Source organism: Vombatus ursinus, unplaced genomic scaffold, assembly GCF_900497805.2.
Source record: "Vombatus ursinus unplaced genomic scaffold, bare-nosed wombat genome assembly UNPS02014774.1, whole genome shotgun sequence".
Lineage (NCBI taxonomy): Eukaryota > Metazoa > Chordata > Mammalia > Diprotodontia > Vombatidae > Vombatus > Vombatus ursinus.
Window position 1 is genome coordinate 1,286,654 of NW_020954552.1, and position 16,107 is coordinate 1,302,760.

Consider the following 16,107-nt stretch of genomic DNA (forward strand, 5'->3'; position numbering starts at 1 on the left):
ATTTCTTCTCCTCTATCAGTGCAGTATGATTTTAGTGGCCATATATTTGCATGTAAGTGTGCATATTTACAGTGTTTACATTACACACAATTCCAGTTTAACTGTCAAGTATAACGTATTATGCCCATTTTAGTATCCTAAATTTAACCAAGTTTCACAATCTTTCCAAAATCCAGACTCATTTTGGAACAGGACGTGCTTTGAACCCTGACAGATCAGCTAGCATAGACCAGTGTGTTTGCTCTAAGGAAATTATGTGCATTAGAAATACAGATTGGTGTTAGCAGTTTTTGAAGTAGGCTTAAAGCTTATTAAGCCACATAAAGACTACAGTAAAGTAGGAGCTGTAAGAATACCTAATAAATTAACAGATGTAATTATATTCTGCATAATTAAAATATTTTAAAAGCAACATCTTTAGTATGTAAGCTTTAAAACTTGTAAAGTCTTTTAAGATCTTTAAAACTGAAACCTTAATTTGAGGTGCTCTAGAGGGAGCTGCACTGATATATTTATATAAAACTACCTAAAGTTCTATTATCTATAGTAATGATTTATCTTTCTACACTGATAATGGTCATCAGAATTATGCATGTACAGAAGTTTCAGATTCTGATCTGAAAGTGTTAAAGCACTAGGAAATGAGGGCTCTTTGATTCTGTCCTTTTGGATTATTGTTCTCCTGTATAAGTGGTTCACATAGTCTAACTCTCACTGTGCATGTGTGCAGCACATGGAGGTGTTTAAAGAAAAGGAAATATTTTTTTTTCTTTTTGAAAGCCTGAAAAACATTTCCCCCAAAAGCATGCTTATAATGTATCATATACTTTTCTTTTTTGTTATTGTTGGAAAGGTTTAGCACTTGTGCCTAGTTGAGAGAGTGAATTGATATCTTTTAAATTTAGGTTTAGAGTTAAAAGGAAAGAAAGCCATCATCACTTCTCTCCTTTTATGTATAATTATATAGATTTGTAAATTGTAAAGTACTATACAAAAATCTGAGCTGTCTATGCAAAAACATTAAGGTTTCTAAGAGGACATTCTCATTACTTAAAATAAAAATAGAAAGTTTTGAGAAGCAGAGTGATTGGTATCAAAACCATTGTGTTCGAATCTTTCAAGAATATTAGGAACTTCAGTAGAAAGTACAAACACAACCAGTCAAAATATACAATATTAAAAGATAAAATACATTCAAGAATTGCAGAACAAATGTTGTGTGAGACCTAGAGGAAAAGGTTGTTGTTGACCAGGAGGCTTGGGAAAGATTGAATGGAGGAAGGGGCATTTAAATTTCCCTTGAAAGCATGAACATTTATCCAACAAAAAGGAAGACATTCCTAATTGGGGAAAGTGTGAACCAAGCATGGAAGTGGAAGAACATGTGGTGTATTGTGGGGAATGCGTACCAGAGGAACCTTGATGTAATAGCTGTGAAGAATGAATAGCTCTAAAGAAAGGTATAGATCGGAAGCGTCCTCCTTTCATAATAGTGCACCTACCTGCCCTTCTTGTATTTGCACAAACACACGTACATGTAGACTTTCCAGTATGTCTCCTAGGATGCTGACCATAAGAAAAAAGAGCCGAAGCTACACAGTAGAGGGTCAGCTTTCTCTTCTATCTGAAGGTATAGGGATCACTTTTATCCCACAACTCCTGATTCCTCTCCTCAGCCATGGACGTGAGCGCCCAAGTCCACGTACATAGGCACACAGAGACAGATAGCACCATTTCAGGACCACATTTCTTCCATAATACCTAACATTCTAAGAAGCTGAGACAAAGGGATCACAATTCGATTCTGGTGACTCCCTATTGCCTCCAGGATCAAATACAGAATTCTCTGTTTGGCATTAATAATCCATCATAACCTAGCACTCTTCTACCTTTCCAGTCTTCTCACACCTTATTACCTGCCATGTACTTTTTGATCCAGTGACTTTGACCACTTAGCTGTTCCATGAACAAGATATTTATATCTCAGTTCCAGGCATTTTCTCTGGCTGTCCTCCATTCCTGGAACACTTCCTCCTCAACTCTGCCTACTGACTTCCCTGGCTTCCTTCAAGTCCAAATTAATATCCCATCTTTTACTGGAGGTTTCTCTAACTCCTTTTAATTCTAATTCCACCCTTTTAATTATTTCGTATTTATAAATGATAAATACATAATAAAATCCTATAACTTGCTTTGTCTATATTTGTCTGCATGTTGTCACCCCTGTTAAATTGTAAGCTCCTTGAGGGTAGGGACTGTTTCTTGCCTCTTTTTTTTGTATCCCCAGTGCTTGGCACAGTGCCTTGTACATAGTAGGCACTTAATAAATGTTTATTGATTGATTAATAGTTCCTCAACATTCAGTTTGCGTTCCTCAACATTCAGTTTGCTAAGAGGAGATAGAATCCATCAATGAGGAAAAGGATTTGAATTTGACTCAGTCCTCTGATCATAATGCTGAGTGAGAAAGATATTTATGGTGGACTGAGTGGAGAGTGTGATCATGAGAGTAGGGTCTTGGTTCAGGTTAAAGTTGACCACAAAAAAATTAAGAAAAGATTCCAGTAAGCTCTAAAAGATGACCAGCACCTGTACAGCAGCTGTCTTTCCAATAAGCATGAACAGGAAAAAGCAAGGTCTTCCCATTGCTAAAGCCATCATTTCCATGTCTTCTAGCATTTATTCTACTTTTCTAGTCACATGTTATTATAAGTTCCTAACCCATAATGTCACAATTGTTTAGTTTTCAAAATGTTATCCCCTCTAGAATCATAAGTGAAAAATAGACAAATTTTAAAAGTGTCATAGAGAGCATTGTATTTTCTCTTAGTTTTAAGAATTCAGACCTTTCAGATAAAATATATCCATATGTATGCAGAACAAATTTTATAAAGAATTTATTCTGTGTAATTTATATTCATCACTCCAGTATAAACTGCTGGCAAACTGGATGTTTCAGTGTTTTAATGGAAACATGATCACATCTATGTGAGCAGTTCCTCCAACAGTACATATTACAACCTATCCACGCCTTTTTATCCTGTGGGACTTTTACCCATGGCCTCTAATCATCCCTTCACAAGAGGGTCCACCCAATTGAGGGCCTTCATCTAAGCCTCATGACACTTATACGGGTAACAACAGTAGCATGTACAGACTGGCATTGGTTATCCCTCACTCCCACTACATAACCAGCCCACTTTTCCTGGTCATACACTCTTTGATGTGTTTTATTCTATGTCATGTTTACAGTTCTTGATCATCAATATTCTTTAGTCTATGCCTGCCAGTCAGTCAGTAAGCATTATTTAAGGTATTACTATTTGCCAGGCACTGTGCTAATCACTGGAGATACAAAGAAAGGCTTAAAAAACAGCCCTAGCTATCAAGGAACGTACATCCTAATGGGGGAAACCACATGTAAATGACTGGGTACATAAAATATGTGTGAGGGGGAGTATACGAAGTAGATTAAAAGTAAACTGAAAGGGGGGAGAGGTTAGCAACAGGGGGACTGGAAAGAACTTCTCCAGAAAACAGGTTCTGACCTGAGCCTGAAGGAAGCCTAAGAGGTAGAGGTGGGGCATGGCGGTGGGAAGAGCTTTCCAGACATGAGAAACACAGATCCAGGGAATGGAGTGTTATATTTGAGAACTGCAAGTAGGTCAATGTTTCTAGTAGGATGTGCAAATACTGAAAAGATTGGGAATGACCAGGTTGTGAAAAGCTTTAAATGACAGAGGACTTTGTAATTAATCCCAGAGGTCATAGGGAGCCACTGTGGCACCTGGAATGGGGGAAGAGGTGAAGAGGGTAACATGGTCATACCTATGCTTTAGAAAAGTCACCTCCACAGCTGAGTAGAGGAGGGAGAGATAAAGCAGGGAGATCAACTGGAAGGCTATCAAAGTAGTCTGAGAGGTACTGAGGGCTTAAACTAGGGTTGTGACTGGGTGAGTGGAGAAAAGGTGGCATACCAGATAGAATCTGGAGTCAGGAAGACCTGAGTTCAAATCCAGCCTCAGACACTTACTTACTAGTAATTGGAAATATCTTACTAGAAACTAGGAGAGAGAATAAAGTTGTGCCTCTCCTTTGCCTTTTGAGTAACTGATGATTTTAATTCTTCAGAGATTGTGGTTTCACAGCCATATAGCACCCCTGGAAGAATATTAATGTTAAAATGATGGGATTTTGTTTTATAAGACAAGCATAGAGTCATTAAAAACATTGTGTAGTTTCTCAAGTATAATTCCACTAACTCTTTTCCCTATTTAGTTCTGGGCACAGTTAATTGTCCATCTGCAGCCTTCTTTCCAAGATATTTATACCAATGGACAGATACTCTTTTTCTGCTTAGTTTTTCCTTTTTTTTTTTTTTTGGCAGTTGGGGTTAAGTGACTTGCCCAGGGTCACACAGCTAGTGTCAAGTGTTTGGTCTGAGGCCAGATTTGAACTCTGGTCCTCCTAACTTCAGGGCCGGTGCTCTATCCACTGTGCCACCTAGCTGCCCCCTAGAAAAAGTGGCACTTTTTTTTTATTAAGGCAATCAGAGTTAGGTGACTTGGCCAGAGCCATGCAGCTAGTATCTGAGATCAGATTTGAACTCAGGTCCTCCTGACTACAGTGCTAGTGCTTTATTCACTGAGCCACCTAGCTGCCCCTTTAGTTTTTCCTATATGGATATTTGGTCAAACACTTTTGAGTGATTTTGAATCATTTAATTGACTTTGCTATATTCCAGGTCTTGATGCAAGAACTTCCAGTGTTTTCACCTATTTTATTTGGGTTCTGCCTTGGTCATCAAATGAGATAAGACACGTAAAGTACTTTGCAAACCTGAAAGCACCATATAAATGCTAGCTATTCTTATTATTTTTTTTTTGTTCAAGATGGTAGCAAACAAACACCTTTGTCAAGCATATGTTACCCTATTTTATGCTTGATATTCCTGTCACTGAATAAGGCTATCTCTGTTGTTTTTCTCTGAACCTTTCAGTGAGTTGTGTAACTGTTAAGATGTGTTCTACTGTATAGTGTATTAAAATCTACCCATTCCTTTTTCATACTTTCATCAAAGATGCTTTCAATAGGTATGTAGATTATTTTCATAAAGATTTTGTAGAGATATGAAAGTAGACATGTAGATAAATAATTACTCATGTTTTCTTGGTTACCTTTTATTAAGTGGTAATAATGTCACAGTGTCTGATTTTCCCCCCAAGTTTTTAATATCCTTTTTTCTTTCATATACTTTGAGAATTGATCTCTCTTTGCCTTCAAAACCATGTTGCCTCCAACATCATTAATTTGCTAATGGTTTGGTTGGCTTCCCCTCTTCCCGTCTTTGATTGCCTTAGTATTATTCCTATTATCTTAGGCAGCATATCAAGGTTCAGATGCAGGACATCCTCTTTCATTGATGGAGAATGGTATAGATTTTTCCCCCATTTTTCATTTATTGGTTGTTATTCCAATTTCATCTTTAAATGCTCTTAAAATTATCTAATTTAATTGTATCTCACAGAAACCCCTCTGTAAACTTGTTCTCTCCCCTCTCCCAGTGCTTCATGCTTTTTTATGAGTTGCAGTGCTCATGAGGGCACCAGTCATCCAGGCTCCTAATTTTGATATCATCCTGGACTCTTCACTACCATTTACTCCACATATCCAGTCTGTTGTCTAATCATGTTATTTCTGCCCTCATGACATCTTTCATGCATCTCCCTTTCTCTCCGCTTACACAGCCACCACCCCACTAAAGTTAGTCAATAAACATTTAATAAGTGCCTACTATTTGCCAGGCACTGTGCCAAAAACTGGATCTACAAAGAAAGGCAAAAGATAGTTCCTGCTCGCAAAGAGTACACAACCTAGTAGAGGATAGAACATGAAAATAACTATGTACAGGATAAATTGGTGATAATTAATAGAGGAAAAGCATGAGCATTAAGAAGAATCAAAAAAAGGCTTCTTGTAGAGGATGAGATTTTAGCCAGGACTTGAAGGAAGCCAGGGGAACCACTTCTCACCTGAATCATTGCAATTGCCTTCTAATTGGTCTCTTTGAGTCCTCTCTTCCCATTCCAATCCCTCCTACCTACACTCAAGTGCCAAAGTCTTTTCTTTTAAGTTCAGATTTGACCATGTCATGTCCTACTTAATAAATTACAGTGGCTACCTATTATTACCTTCTGGATCAAATAGAAAGTCTTTGGTCTTTCACACCCTGGTCTCTTCCTATCTTTTCAGTCTGATAATACTTTAATCCCCTCCACAGAGTCTGTAGTCCTGCCTCACTGACCTATGTTCATTTCTTCAAACGTGACACTATCTCTGTGCCTTTGCTTGCAATAACTTTCCCCCATGGCCAGAATATGCTTCCTCCTTAGCTCCATCTCTCATCTTCCCTGGCTTCCTTCAAGTGCAGAAGGCCTTCCCTGTTGCGTTCCTCTGTACCCCTACCCTCCCAACTCTGTCCTACCTTCCACTGGAAATTATATTCCATCTGTTCTGTGTTTGTGTGTCTATGTGTAAAGTATGTAGTTACTTGTGTGTTGTTTCCCCCATGAGAAAATAGACTCCTTGAAGGCAAAGAAAATGTATTTTTGTATCCCCAGTGCTTAACACAGTGCTTGGCGCAGAGTAAACGCTTAATAAATGTTTATTGATTGACTAAGATTTTACAAGTGAGTTTAATATTCTAAACCAGTGTTGTCCTCTACTGCCATATCTTTCTGTTTGACAAGGAGACCAAGTGTTTGCTGGCTGAAGCAAGTTCTAGATACTTTTGACTGCTTCCCTGTCACAACTGATTTACATCATTTAAACTTTCACAGGAAATGGAAATCCTCTATGTTAATGCCTATTCTTTTATCTATTTCTCATTTTTCAGCTCGTACAGCTAGATTAAATACATGGGATTGGTATTGTTTTAATTTCCTACTATGTTTTCTTCTCATTTTCCTTCCATTTCAGTATTAATTTTGATCTGAACTCTTAACTCGATGGTTGGACTGATTTGGAAGTAACTCCCATATCAGTAACCTGCTATTTCTAATCTAATAGAGACAATTTCATTTTTGTGATGTTAATTTATCACTCATCATATCAACCACCTTCTATCTCTCTTGAAGAAAGCATTCATAATCTAAGTATGGATGAAAATGCAGAACATCCCAAAAGTCTCAATGCTTTTTTTAAAATTTTAATTAAAAAAAAAAAGTATTAAAGCTTAAAACAGCACTGAGACTTTTGAAACACTCTGTGTGTGTGTGTAATGAATAGCATGCATCATGAATATACTCACCTAGAAATGCAACCTCAGAATCACCATTGACTCTTCAATCTCCCTCACCCTCCTTTACCCCATACCCAACTAACTGCCAAGTCTTGTGATTCTACTTCTGCAATGTCTCTCATGTATCTTTCTCTCCATTCACATGGGTACCAAACTAGTTTAATCCCTCATCATTCCTCACTTCTTTGTCTGTTCCAGTAGTCTCCTAATTGGTCTCTGCTTCCAGTCTCTCCCCTTTCCCGTCCATCAGCATAAGCCCAATTGTCATTCTCTTTTCAAGAGTGTTGTTGGCTCCTATTGCTTCTAGGATGAAATGCATACTCTTCAGCTTGGCACTTGAGGTCCTCACAGTCTGGCCACAGCCTGCCTTTCTCGTCTTTGTCCACATCACTCACTTCACACCCTCCATTTCAGTCAAACTCATGTACTTGTTGTTCTTTATATTTGGTATTCTACTTCCTACCTTTTTGCCTTAACATAGAAGGGTTCCACATTCCTAGAATGTTCTCACTCTCTCGTCACCCCTACCCTTGGAATCCTTAGCATATTTCAAAGTCTTAACTCAGATACTGCATCCTATAGAAAACCTTTCTGTTCTCTCTCCCTCCTCAGATTATATTGCATGTAGTTACCTATTGGTAACATTGTATTCCCTGTAAAATATTTGCTCCTTAAAGTCAAGGACTATTTTTTGCCTTATTTTTGTGTATCTAGCATCTAACACAGTTTAGTGCCTAGAATATAATAGATGTTTAGTAAATACTATGAATGAATTATCTCTCCTCAAATTATATTGTATTTATCTGTTTACTGTTTTACTCATTTCCCCACTCTTAACCCCTAAGGGAATGTGTTTGGAGGGAAGCTACAGAATATGTCAGCTTCTTAAGGTCAGGAGTAATTTTTTGTCTTGTCTTTTTATCTATCAGGATGTCTAAATATAAAGAGGAACTTAATAAAATGTTTACTAAATAAAGACAAAATGAATGAGGCATATGTATAGTCTATAAGCTTTAGTTTCATTCGTTACTTAATTCTTGAGCCATATTTTTTTTGTCCTTCCCTCAGTCTACTTTTATATTGAAGTCACAGTATATGTTGATTTAATTTGGAATATATTTTCAAGTTTGTCCTAGAATTTACTACCTCTTCAGCCTTAGCAATAATCTAACTGGAAGATGAATAAAAAAGAGTGAATTAAAAATGTTCAGACTAAGTTGAAAAGACTATTAGTAAGTGGATAGAATTAATAAGAGGAACCAAAAATAGAGATGAAAAATATCTAGTGATTAGCTGAAGGGATCAGTGTTTGGGATTTTTTTCTCAAATTAGAAACACTTAAAGTCTTCCTTGAGCTTTCTCTCTGAACCAAGAATTTAATGTCAAAATCTTTAATAAAGTTAGTTCAGGAAGGAAAAGAAGCTAATTAATGCAGTCAATGGTCCTGTATATTTTTTATCTAATTGTTAAATATTCAGTTATTTTAATGATATTAATAAATTGCATCACTACTATAGGAAATCAGAGAATGCTAGTTATTGCTTAGTATCTAAGAGAATGCCTTGTGTATATACCAAATGCTAATTAATAAGTATTTGTTGAACTGAATTGAAGTTTGCTTATGTCAGGTTTCTATCCTATCCTGTTTTGAGGTATTGGAATTTCATGAGATCACTGATCTTTTCTGGTCATTTTCCACTGAGTCTCTTCAATTCTTGTACTTTTTTTCTAGCACAAATGGATCGTAATTTTTAAAAATACCCAGAATGAGCACATGCTTTTGTATAACCTATGTCATGATTGTGACAAAAAATTATGAAATATTTGTTACCTATTTTTATGATAACACATGGGATTTTGATAAGAGTTATCTCGAGGGTGTCATATTTTGATCCATTAATTGTATCCAATTCTTATCTTAATTGTCAATACATTAATGAACTGTGATTTCTTCTGAATGTGAGTTACCAGTGTGAGAACTCCTTCCAATTCAGATCTCATACTGTGTAGTTTTAGTACATTCCCTATGGCTTAGAGGTTAAGTTACTTGCTCATGGGCACATAGCTGTTGCATCAGAGGTAGAATTGGAACTCTACTCTCTCAGGTTCCAAATCTAACACTCCATCTACTACACCATGTTGCTTCTCAATTATCATAAAATATATGTTCATAAAAAATGTAACTTGTTTCTTTGAAAAATGTTGATTAAAAACTTGAAATTATTGAACATTTAATTGATTACAATATAATTGTTAAAGAGGACCTCTCACTAGAAAATTCCTTAGTTGATTCAGAAGCAGAATGTTTAGAAAAATCTCTGCCCTCATTTACATAGAGCAAGGACTCCCCATTCATATTTCTTGATTTCCTAAATTTATTTTTTTGTTTGATTTTACTTTTACTCATTCCATCTCCAACTTGTCTCCATCCTAAGCCCATGTTTCCTACCCTTATCCTAATTTCTTTGTTTTCTAGTTCCATTCAATTTTTGTCATCACAAGGCCCTTCCCCTTGCTCTTAAACCCCTCCCCCCCAAATCCTTCAACATAATTTACAGGTATGCAATGTAAGAGACAAGTGGTCCTGGAGAGTATGGCTGAGAGATGCTAGTGAAACAGATAACTTTGAACAGTATGGGTAGCCATAAGTTGTCCTAGGGCCTCTAGTAGTACATAAAAAGCAAGGCTGAGGCAGAGTGAATAAAAGACTGAAAAGCTGAACTGTTTATATTTATCTAATCCCTGGCAACCAAATATGTTATATTATGCAGTAAAGGATTTTCTGCATGCACACAGCCTGTTAATTCATCTACTCAAGAATCTGGCCAGGTAGATCCAAAATGGGTACAGTTGCACGGAGTTTAATGGAGCATCAGATCAGATAGTGCTAGGATGGAAAATGTTTTGGTATGAGAGGAGCCAGAGAGGTAGACCAGAGTTTTTCCATCAGTGATAGTGCCAAGAAGGAGATAGTTTTTTCAAGTTTGCAGAATTATATAGAATTCAACTTCTTTTCTATTGCCCTAATCAGGCACCTTTCATATTAGACAGCTATAACCTACAGATGGTTTTTCTATCTGGTATTGTTAAATTTAGTGGAATTAACAAAATCTCCCCCCCCCCAACCTTTATTTTACTGACCTTGGCCGTCATGATAATAGAGACACATATGTTATTAACAACAAAGGCTATCAACTCTCATGTTCAAAAATTTTAGAATGTTTTTTGGAGCAGCAAAAAGCACATGTTGTTATCCTGTAACAGAGTTGATTACTTTATGTATGTATGTTGAAGGGCCATTAGTTAGAAAATAAAAATTACATAAAATGAGAAAGTACTTCGTGAGTTAGATTTAGATTCCCCATTGCCAGAATGTTTTATTAAATAATATTGAATTTGTTTTTCATGTTCTGAATGTCAATGTGATTCAATAAAAAATGTTTAAAAAAAAGAATAAGCTAGTATACAACTTAATAATTAACAAGAAGCATTAAATCACAGTACTAGTCTATACCTTTAAAAATAATATTGGTGTTGCAGGTAAATTTTTTACAGTTATAGCACTGTGTTGATAACCAACATTGATTTTAAATTTTTGACATTATAGAAGCATAAGAGACTGAAATTTCAGATGTGGAAATACTGCTGAGGCAGCATTAACAGAGAATTGAATTAACATTAAGTAGTGTTCAGTGAGAGAAGATGTGCATATGTAGACTTTATAGAAAATCAAAAAGGAGGTATTTTTATTCAGAATGTCAACAAACATTTTGGTATCTAAAGTATAGTTTGTTATAATCTCTATCAGATAATGAAAGGCATTCAGGATTCTTCCATTTTTTAAAAAATGCAGTATTGCATTTTTCTAGAAATACTTTATAGAAATTGTTAACAGGTGATAGCCAAATTTATTCAGAAAAATTATTCATTTCCATTGATATGAGAAAAATTTGGAAAGTAAAAGACATTTGATGCAAAGTAATAGTGAAAACATGACGATGAAATTCAAGGCTGCTATTTATTGTGTTTTACTATAATTTTTCATTAAGCATTCTCTCAATCACTATTTCAAATTAAGGTCAATAGTGTTAGTAGATTAAACCCTTTTGTGTATTCCTTTTATTCCAAACTATTATTTTCTACTCCCTTTATCTTGCCTGCCACTGATGAATTCTTTATACCAATCCACTCTTTATTTTCAGAAATCATTTATTGTTCATAGAAATAACATTCTTTAGAAAGAAGTTAAAGTGTAATAGTTTATCAACATAAAATAATATATTAGAAACCAAAATGATATTGATAGACTCTGAAGCAGAAGACTTTTGTGTGTATCGGAGTCTGCAAGGAATTACAAGATCATAGTGTGAAAGCAGGGTAGTTAAATTGGATATAAAACGAAAGAACTCTGACAAGTCAAAGAAAGATTGGTTTCTTTTCTGATGTACAATCCACTGAAAATTAGTGGATGTTAGTCCTTAAGTAGCTAACAGTGAACCCCAGGTATCATCTTCCCTGAAGCACAAAAATAGGAAGTCTAAGAAACTTGTAAAAGATGTCCTCAGGGATTCCTCCCTTTTTTCACTATGATCCCTCTAATCCTTGAATTGTCAAACCACATGGAAAATAATAGGGCTTCATCGTTCTAAGACTTAAATAGTATTGTGTTTAAAAGAAAATGTGAGGTTTTTCCATATTTCTAGATAAGGCTAGACTGTTTTCAGTTGTGTAAAAAAAAAAGTCCAAATAAGAAATAAGTTTGTGTTTCTTTTTTGATGTAATATTATCATCCCTGACTAAGCAGGCTGCACTCAATTAAAAAAAAAAAAGAAATTACAGCCAATATTTTATTTTCCCATTTGGAAACAGATGATTCAACGAGAAGCAGATGTAAAAAATAAGGTAACTGCTGTGGCGTTGACAGACTCTGTTCACAATGTGTGGCATCAAGAAGCTGGCAAAACGATTCGGGAATGGATGAGAGAGGTGAGACTAAATTTTTTTAAGTACTGAGATGAATTAAGTAGGTGTGAGTCTTTCCATCTCAAGCCCCTGCCTCCTACCACCCTCCCTGCAGCCTCCATTACTATGGACAGAACATTCAGACTTTAGAGGAAACAGCAAAGCACAGATATGATTGAAATAATCACAGAACACCTTATTTTGAAGGACAGGCAATTTTTCAAAAGCCCATTTGTTTTTCTTCCCTTTATAAAATTATGCATGCATATAAAAAGAATGAGAACTATGGTTGAAGAAGGTCTCACTGTTAGATTTTTTTTTTAACCCCTGATGCTTAATTTTGGCACCAGCTGTTAAGCATAGTGCCACTTAATTGCAAGGAAGAGGCTTAATGTAAGCTCTATGTCATCCCTTTCTTACTGAAAAGGAGGTCAGTGTATGCCACTCCTAAATGGATTGGCTGGCCACTGCCAGTAGGGGGAGAAGATGTAATAAGCAGGAGTGGGTATAAGCCAGACCCCAGAGCTCAGAAGAACACAGGGACTGGCCATGGTCCAGCCTCTGGCTAAGAAAGCTTTTTTTCACTACTTCTAAGGGTAAATGAACCTGAAAACTAGTTTGAACTCATTGAACATGCCCTGTTTTCTCAACTTTCATCCCATTATTTCCCTTTATGCTATTACAGGTGTCTGACTGAAAAAATACATTTTCCTTATTTGTATTTACCTTTTTGGATATCACACCTAATTGGCATGCCCTGTTCACACCCTCAACTATATTTCTATTAAATCATTTGCGTCTTTAATCATTTGATATTCCTGGATTTCCTCCAGTTTGCTTACATTCTGATAATAAGGCAACCAAAACTTGATTCAGCCAGCCCTCTACCATGAGAAATGTACAGTGAAGAGGTATGCCAGTTATGTTGTGCCGTGAGCACCAAAGAGATAACAAATAGAGCTATCTTTCAGTTCTTAAAAGAAATTTGCCATATAATTCCATAGTTTTACAGTATTACAGTAACTATATTACAGTAACTATAAGTGTTATTATTATTTTATATCAGAAAACTTGGTCTTACTCTTCAGCAAATAAACTTATGCTAGTATATTTTTTTTTCCGCTTTCCTCCTATACTGCAAAGCTATATAATTTTCTCCCTACTCTAACATCCAGGTGTCTTTCAGCATTATTGTTTTTCCATATCTCTCTGCCATTAAGTAGCTCTGTTCCTAATTGATTTTTCCCTGGTTCCCTGGATTTTTTTCCAAAGGGTCATCTTATTTTTTGTTTGGATATGTGTTATTTCTCTCTTCTCATTGTACATTTCCCAATATAGTTTCAGTAATGAAGTTAGTAGCCCCTCTTCCTCATTGATAACAAATTATATCAAACCTCATATACCTAATAGATTTTCACTTTCCCCAAATATGGAATGTCACTGTTTACCTTTTTCTTTATTGAGACTTCTCATTCCAAGCAACAAATCTTATATCACAAGCAATTGAATGAATACTTTGATTATTATTTGAGACAATCAAGTATCCGATTCACATTTCAGAATATTACCCTACATTCCTTCATTTGAGTTACTGAAAGAGTTGATCAGGGGATTTGCCATATTTAATCAGGGTTCCCACCAATATTTTTCCCAAAAAAGCTATATTTTTTAATCTATAAAAACCTAAGTTTTTATGTAGGTCCCCTTCTTTTTTCCTGTCACTCTTCCCACAGCATAAAAGTAGGAAAGACATGGTTTGTGTTTTCTCCTTATTTTAGGAGATGGTGTGGTTGTCTTAGACCTTATTTTGCCACTGGCTAGCTATGATCATCAACAAATATCAAATGATCACATCGGTGATAAGGGAGATAAAAAATATAATCCAGGCAAATCACTGCTTCTCTCTGAGCCTTGGCTTCCTACCTTACCTGCCTTCCAAGGTGCTTCTTGAAACCAAATGAGAAGATAAATATGAAGCATTTCAAAATGTCTAAGTCTTTATACAAATATAATATATTATTGTTATTAAAACATATATTCAAATCTCCTTAGGATTGGTTCACTCTATACTAGTACAGGTCATTATCCATCCATATCATTTCATTCCACGAGATTTTCATCTAGCTCCTTCTTCTTTTGGTATTTTATCTTCAAGTTTTTTATGATTTTTGTATTTCATAGAGAAGATTTTTGTATGAAAAAATTAATCATAACACTTAGTATTTATGTAGTTTTAAGATTTGCAAATTGCTTTACACAGGTTATCTCATTTGAAACTCAGGCTGTCCATTTATTTCCAGATCTTACTATATGACCAAATCATCTTTTTTTTTCTGGCAATATATGTCCCAGATTATGTCTTTTCTGCTTCTTGAGGCAAAGTATCATTGGTCATATAATACAGTCCGATTAAGCCTACCATATGTCTTCTCATATTCCTTTATGTTACTGAGATTGTGGTGTTACTTGATTTGTAACCATATAGCATCACCAGAAGGATATGGATGCCAAAAGGTAGACATTTATCTGAGAGAAGATTGGAATTGCTGATCAAAAGTAATACAACTCTGAACTTAGGTTATGTGTACTGATGGGCTAACTCATAATCTGGATAATATCAATTCGTTAGTCGCTTAGCTTTTCCTCTGAAGATTGCTAGCTTGATTTCTTTAGAGTACCCTTGGATGTCATTGAGAAGGTACTGTGATATTCCTGGTCAGTACCACTAGCATGTGCAAACAAGAGTATCTGGAGAACCTCACTGTCCTTAGGGAGTCACGTCTCTATTTAGACTTCATACAGAAATTCATTCCTCCATTTGGCAAGCATTTATTTATTCACCTTCTTTGTGCTAGGCAAAAGGGATACACAAAACAGAAATGAAATTGTTCCTTGCCCTCAGGGAGCTTGCATTATGTTGGGGAAAATAATTTGTACCCAGATAAGTGAATCCATAATATATAAAAGTCATTTGTGAGAAGGAGGCCACTAGCAATTGGCAGTGGGGAGAAATAAGTAAATGTTTCATGTAAGAGGTAGCACTTGACCCTTGAAGGATGATAGAGATTCTAAGGAAGCAGAAGTGAGAAGGGAGTGAACTCCAGGTGTGACAGATAGCCTTTGCAAAGGCACAGAGATAGACTGTTTTGTACGGGAAGCAGCAAGCAGGGCAGTGTGGCTGAAACTTAAAATGTAAAAGGAAATAATGGATAATAATGCCAGAATGGAAGGCTGGATCCAGATAGTAAAGGACTTCAACTACAGAACAGAGAAGTTTGTTTGTATTTTAGTATGGAGGCTTTAGGAAGCCACTGGAGGGTAGGTGTAGGAAGGACTGGAGAATGCAGAGACCTGAGGCAGAGTAACCAATTTGGCGCCCACTGTAATAGCCCAGGCAAGAGGTGGTTAGGGTCTAAGCTAAGCCGACAGCCCTTCTCCACCAGTGTAAAATACTCTTGACAAATGCCTCCCTGTTTTGTGTTTCACTTAATATTGATAATCACTGAACTTTAAATTTATGTTTGCAGGTATTTAGAAATCTAATATGATCTTAATAGTTTTATGAAACACTCCATGTTGGTAAGGTGTGAGCCTTTAAAGGTGTATTTTGACCTGCCAAATTTAATGCTTTTTTTCTGTAATGAACAAATAATAAGCACAGCAGGATTTTTTGTTCTCTACCCCCCTCAGCCAGTTGACTTACAGGGTCTTATGAAGAGGATAATCTGTAAAGGGCTGGCTGTTAACTGCTGTGGAAACCATTGTCATAGAGATGAGAAGGTGGGCATAAAGGTCAGTAGTTACTGTTGGTTGTTACTTTTTATTTGAAGTGGTAGTGAAAAAGA

The 16,107-nt window shown here is 36.0% G+C and overlaps 1 protein-coding gene across 9 annotated transcripts in view; it reads left to right on the forward strand.

Moving 5' to 3' along the window:
• Window positions 1–16,107, forward strand: part of FAM172A (family with sequence similarity 172 member A) — a 503,376-nt gene that overhangs the window by 337,459 nt on the left and 149,810 nt on the right. For all 9 annotated transcript variants that reach the window (XM_027864257.1, XM_027864253.1, XM_027864252.1 and 6 more), the window contains one exon: window positions 12,170–12,286. In XM_027864257.1, coding sequence (XP_027720058.1) covers window positions 12,170–12,286 — 117 coding nt within the window. The remainder of the gene's footprint in view (window positions 1–12,169; window positions 12,287–16,107) is intronic.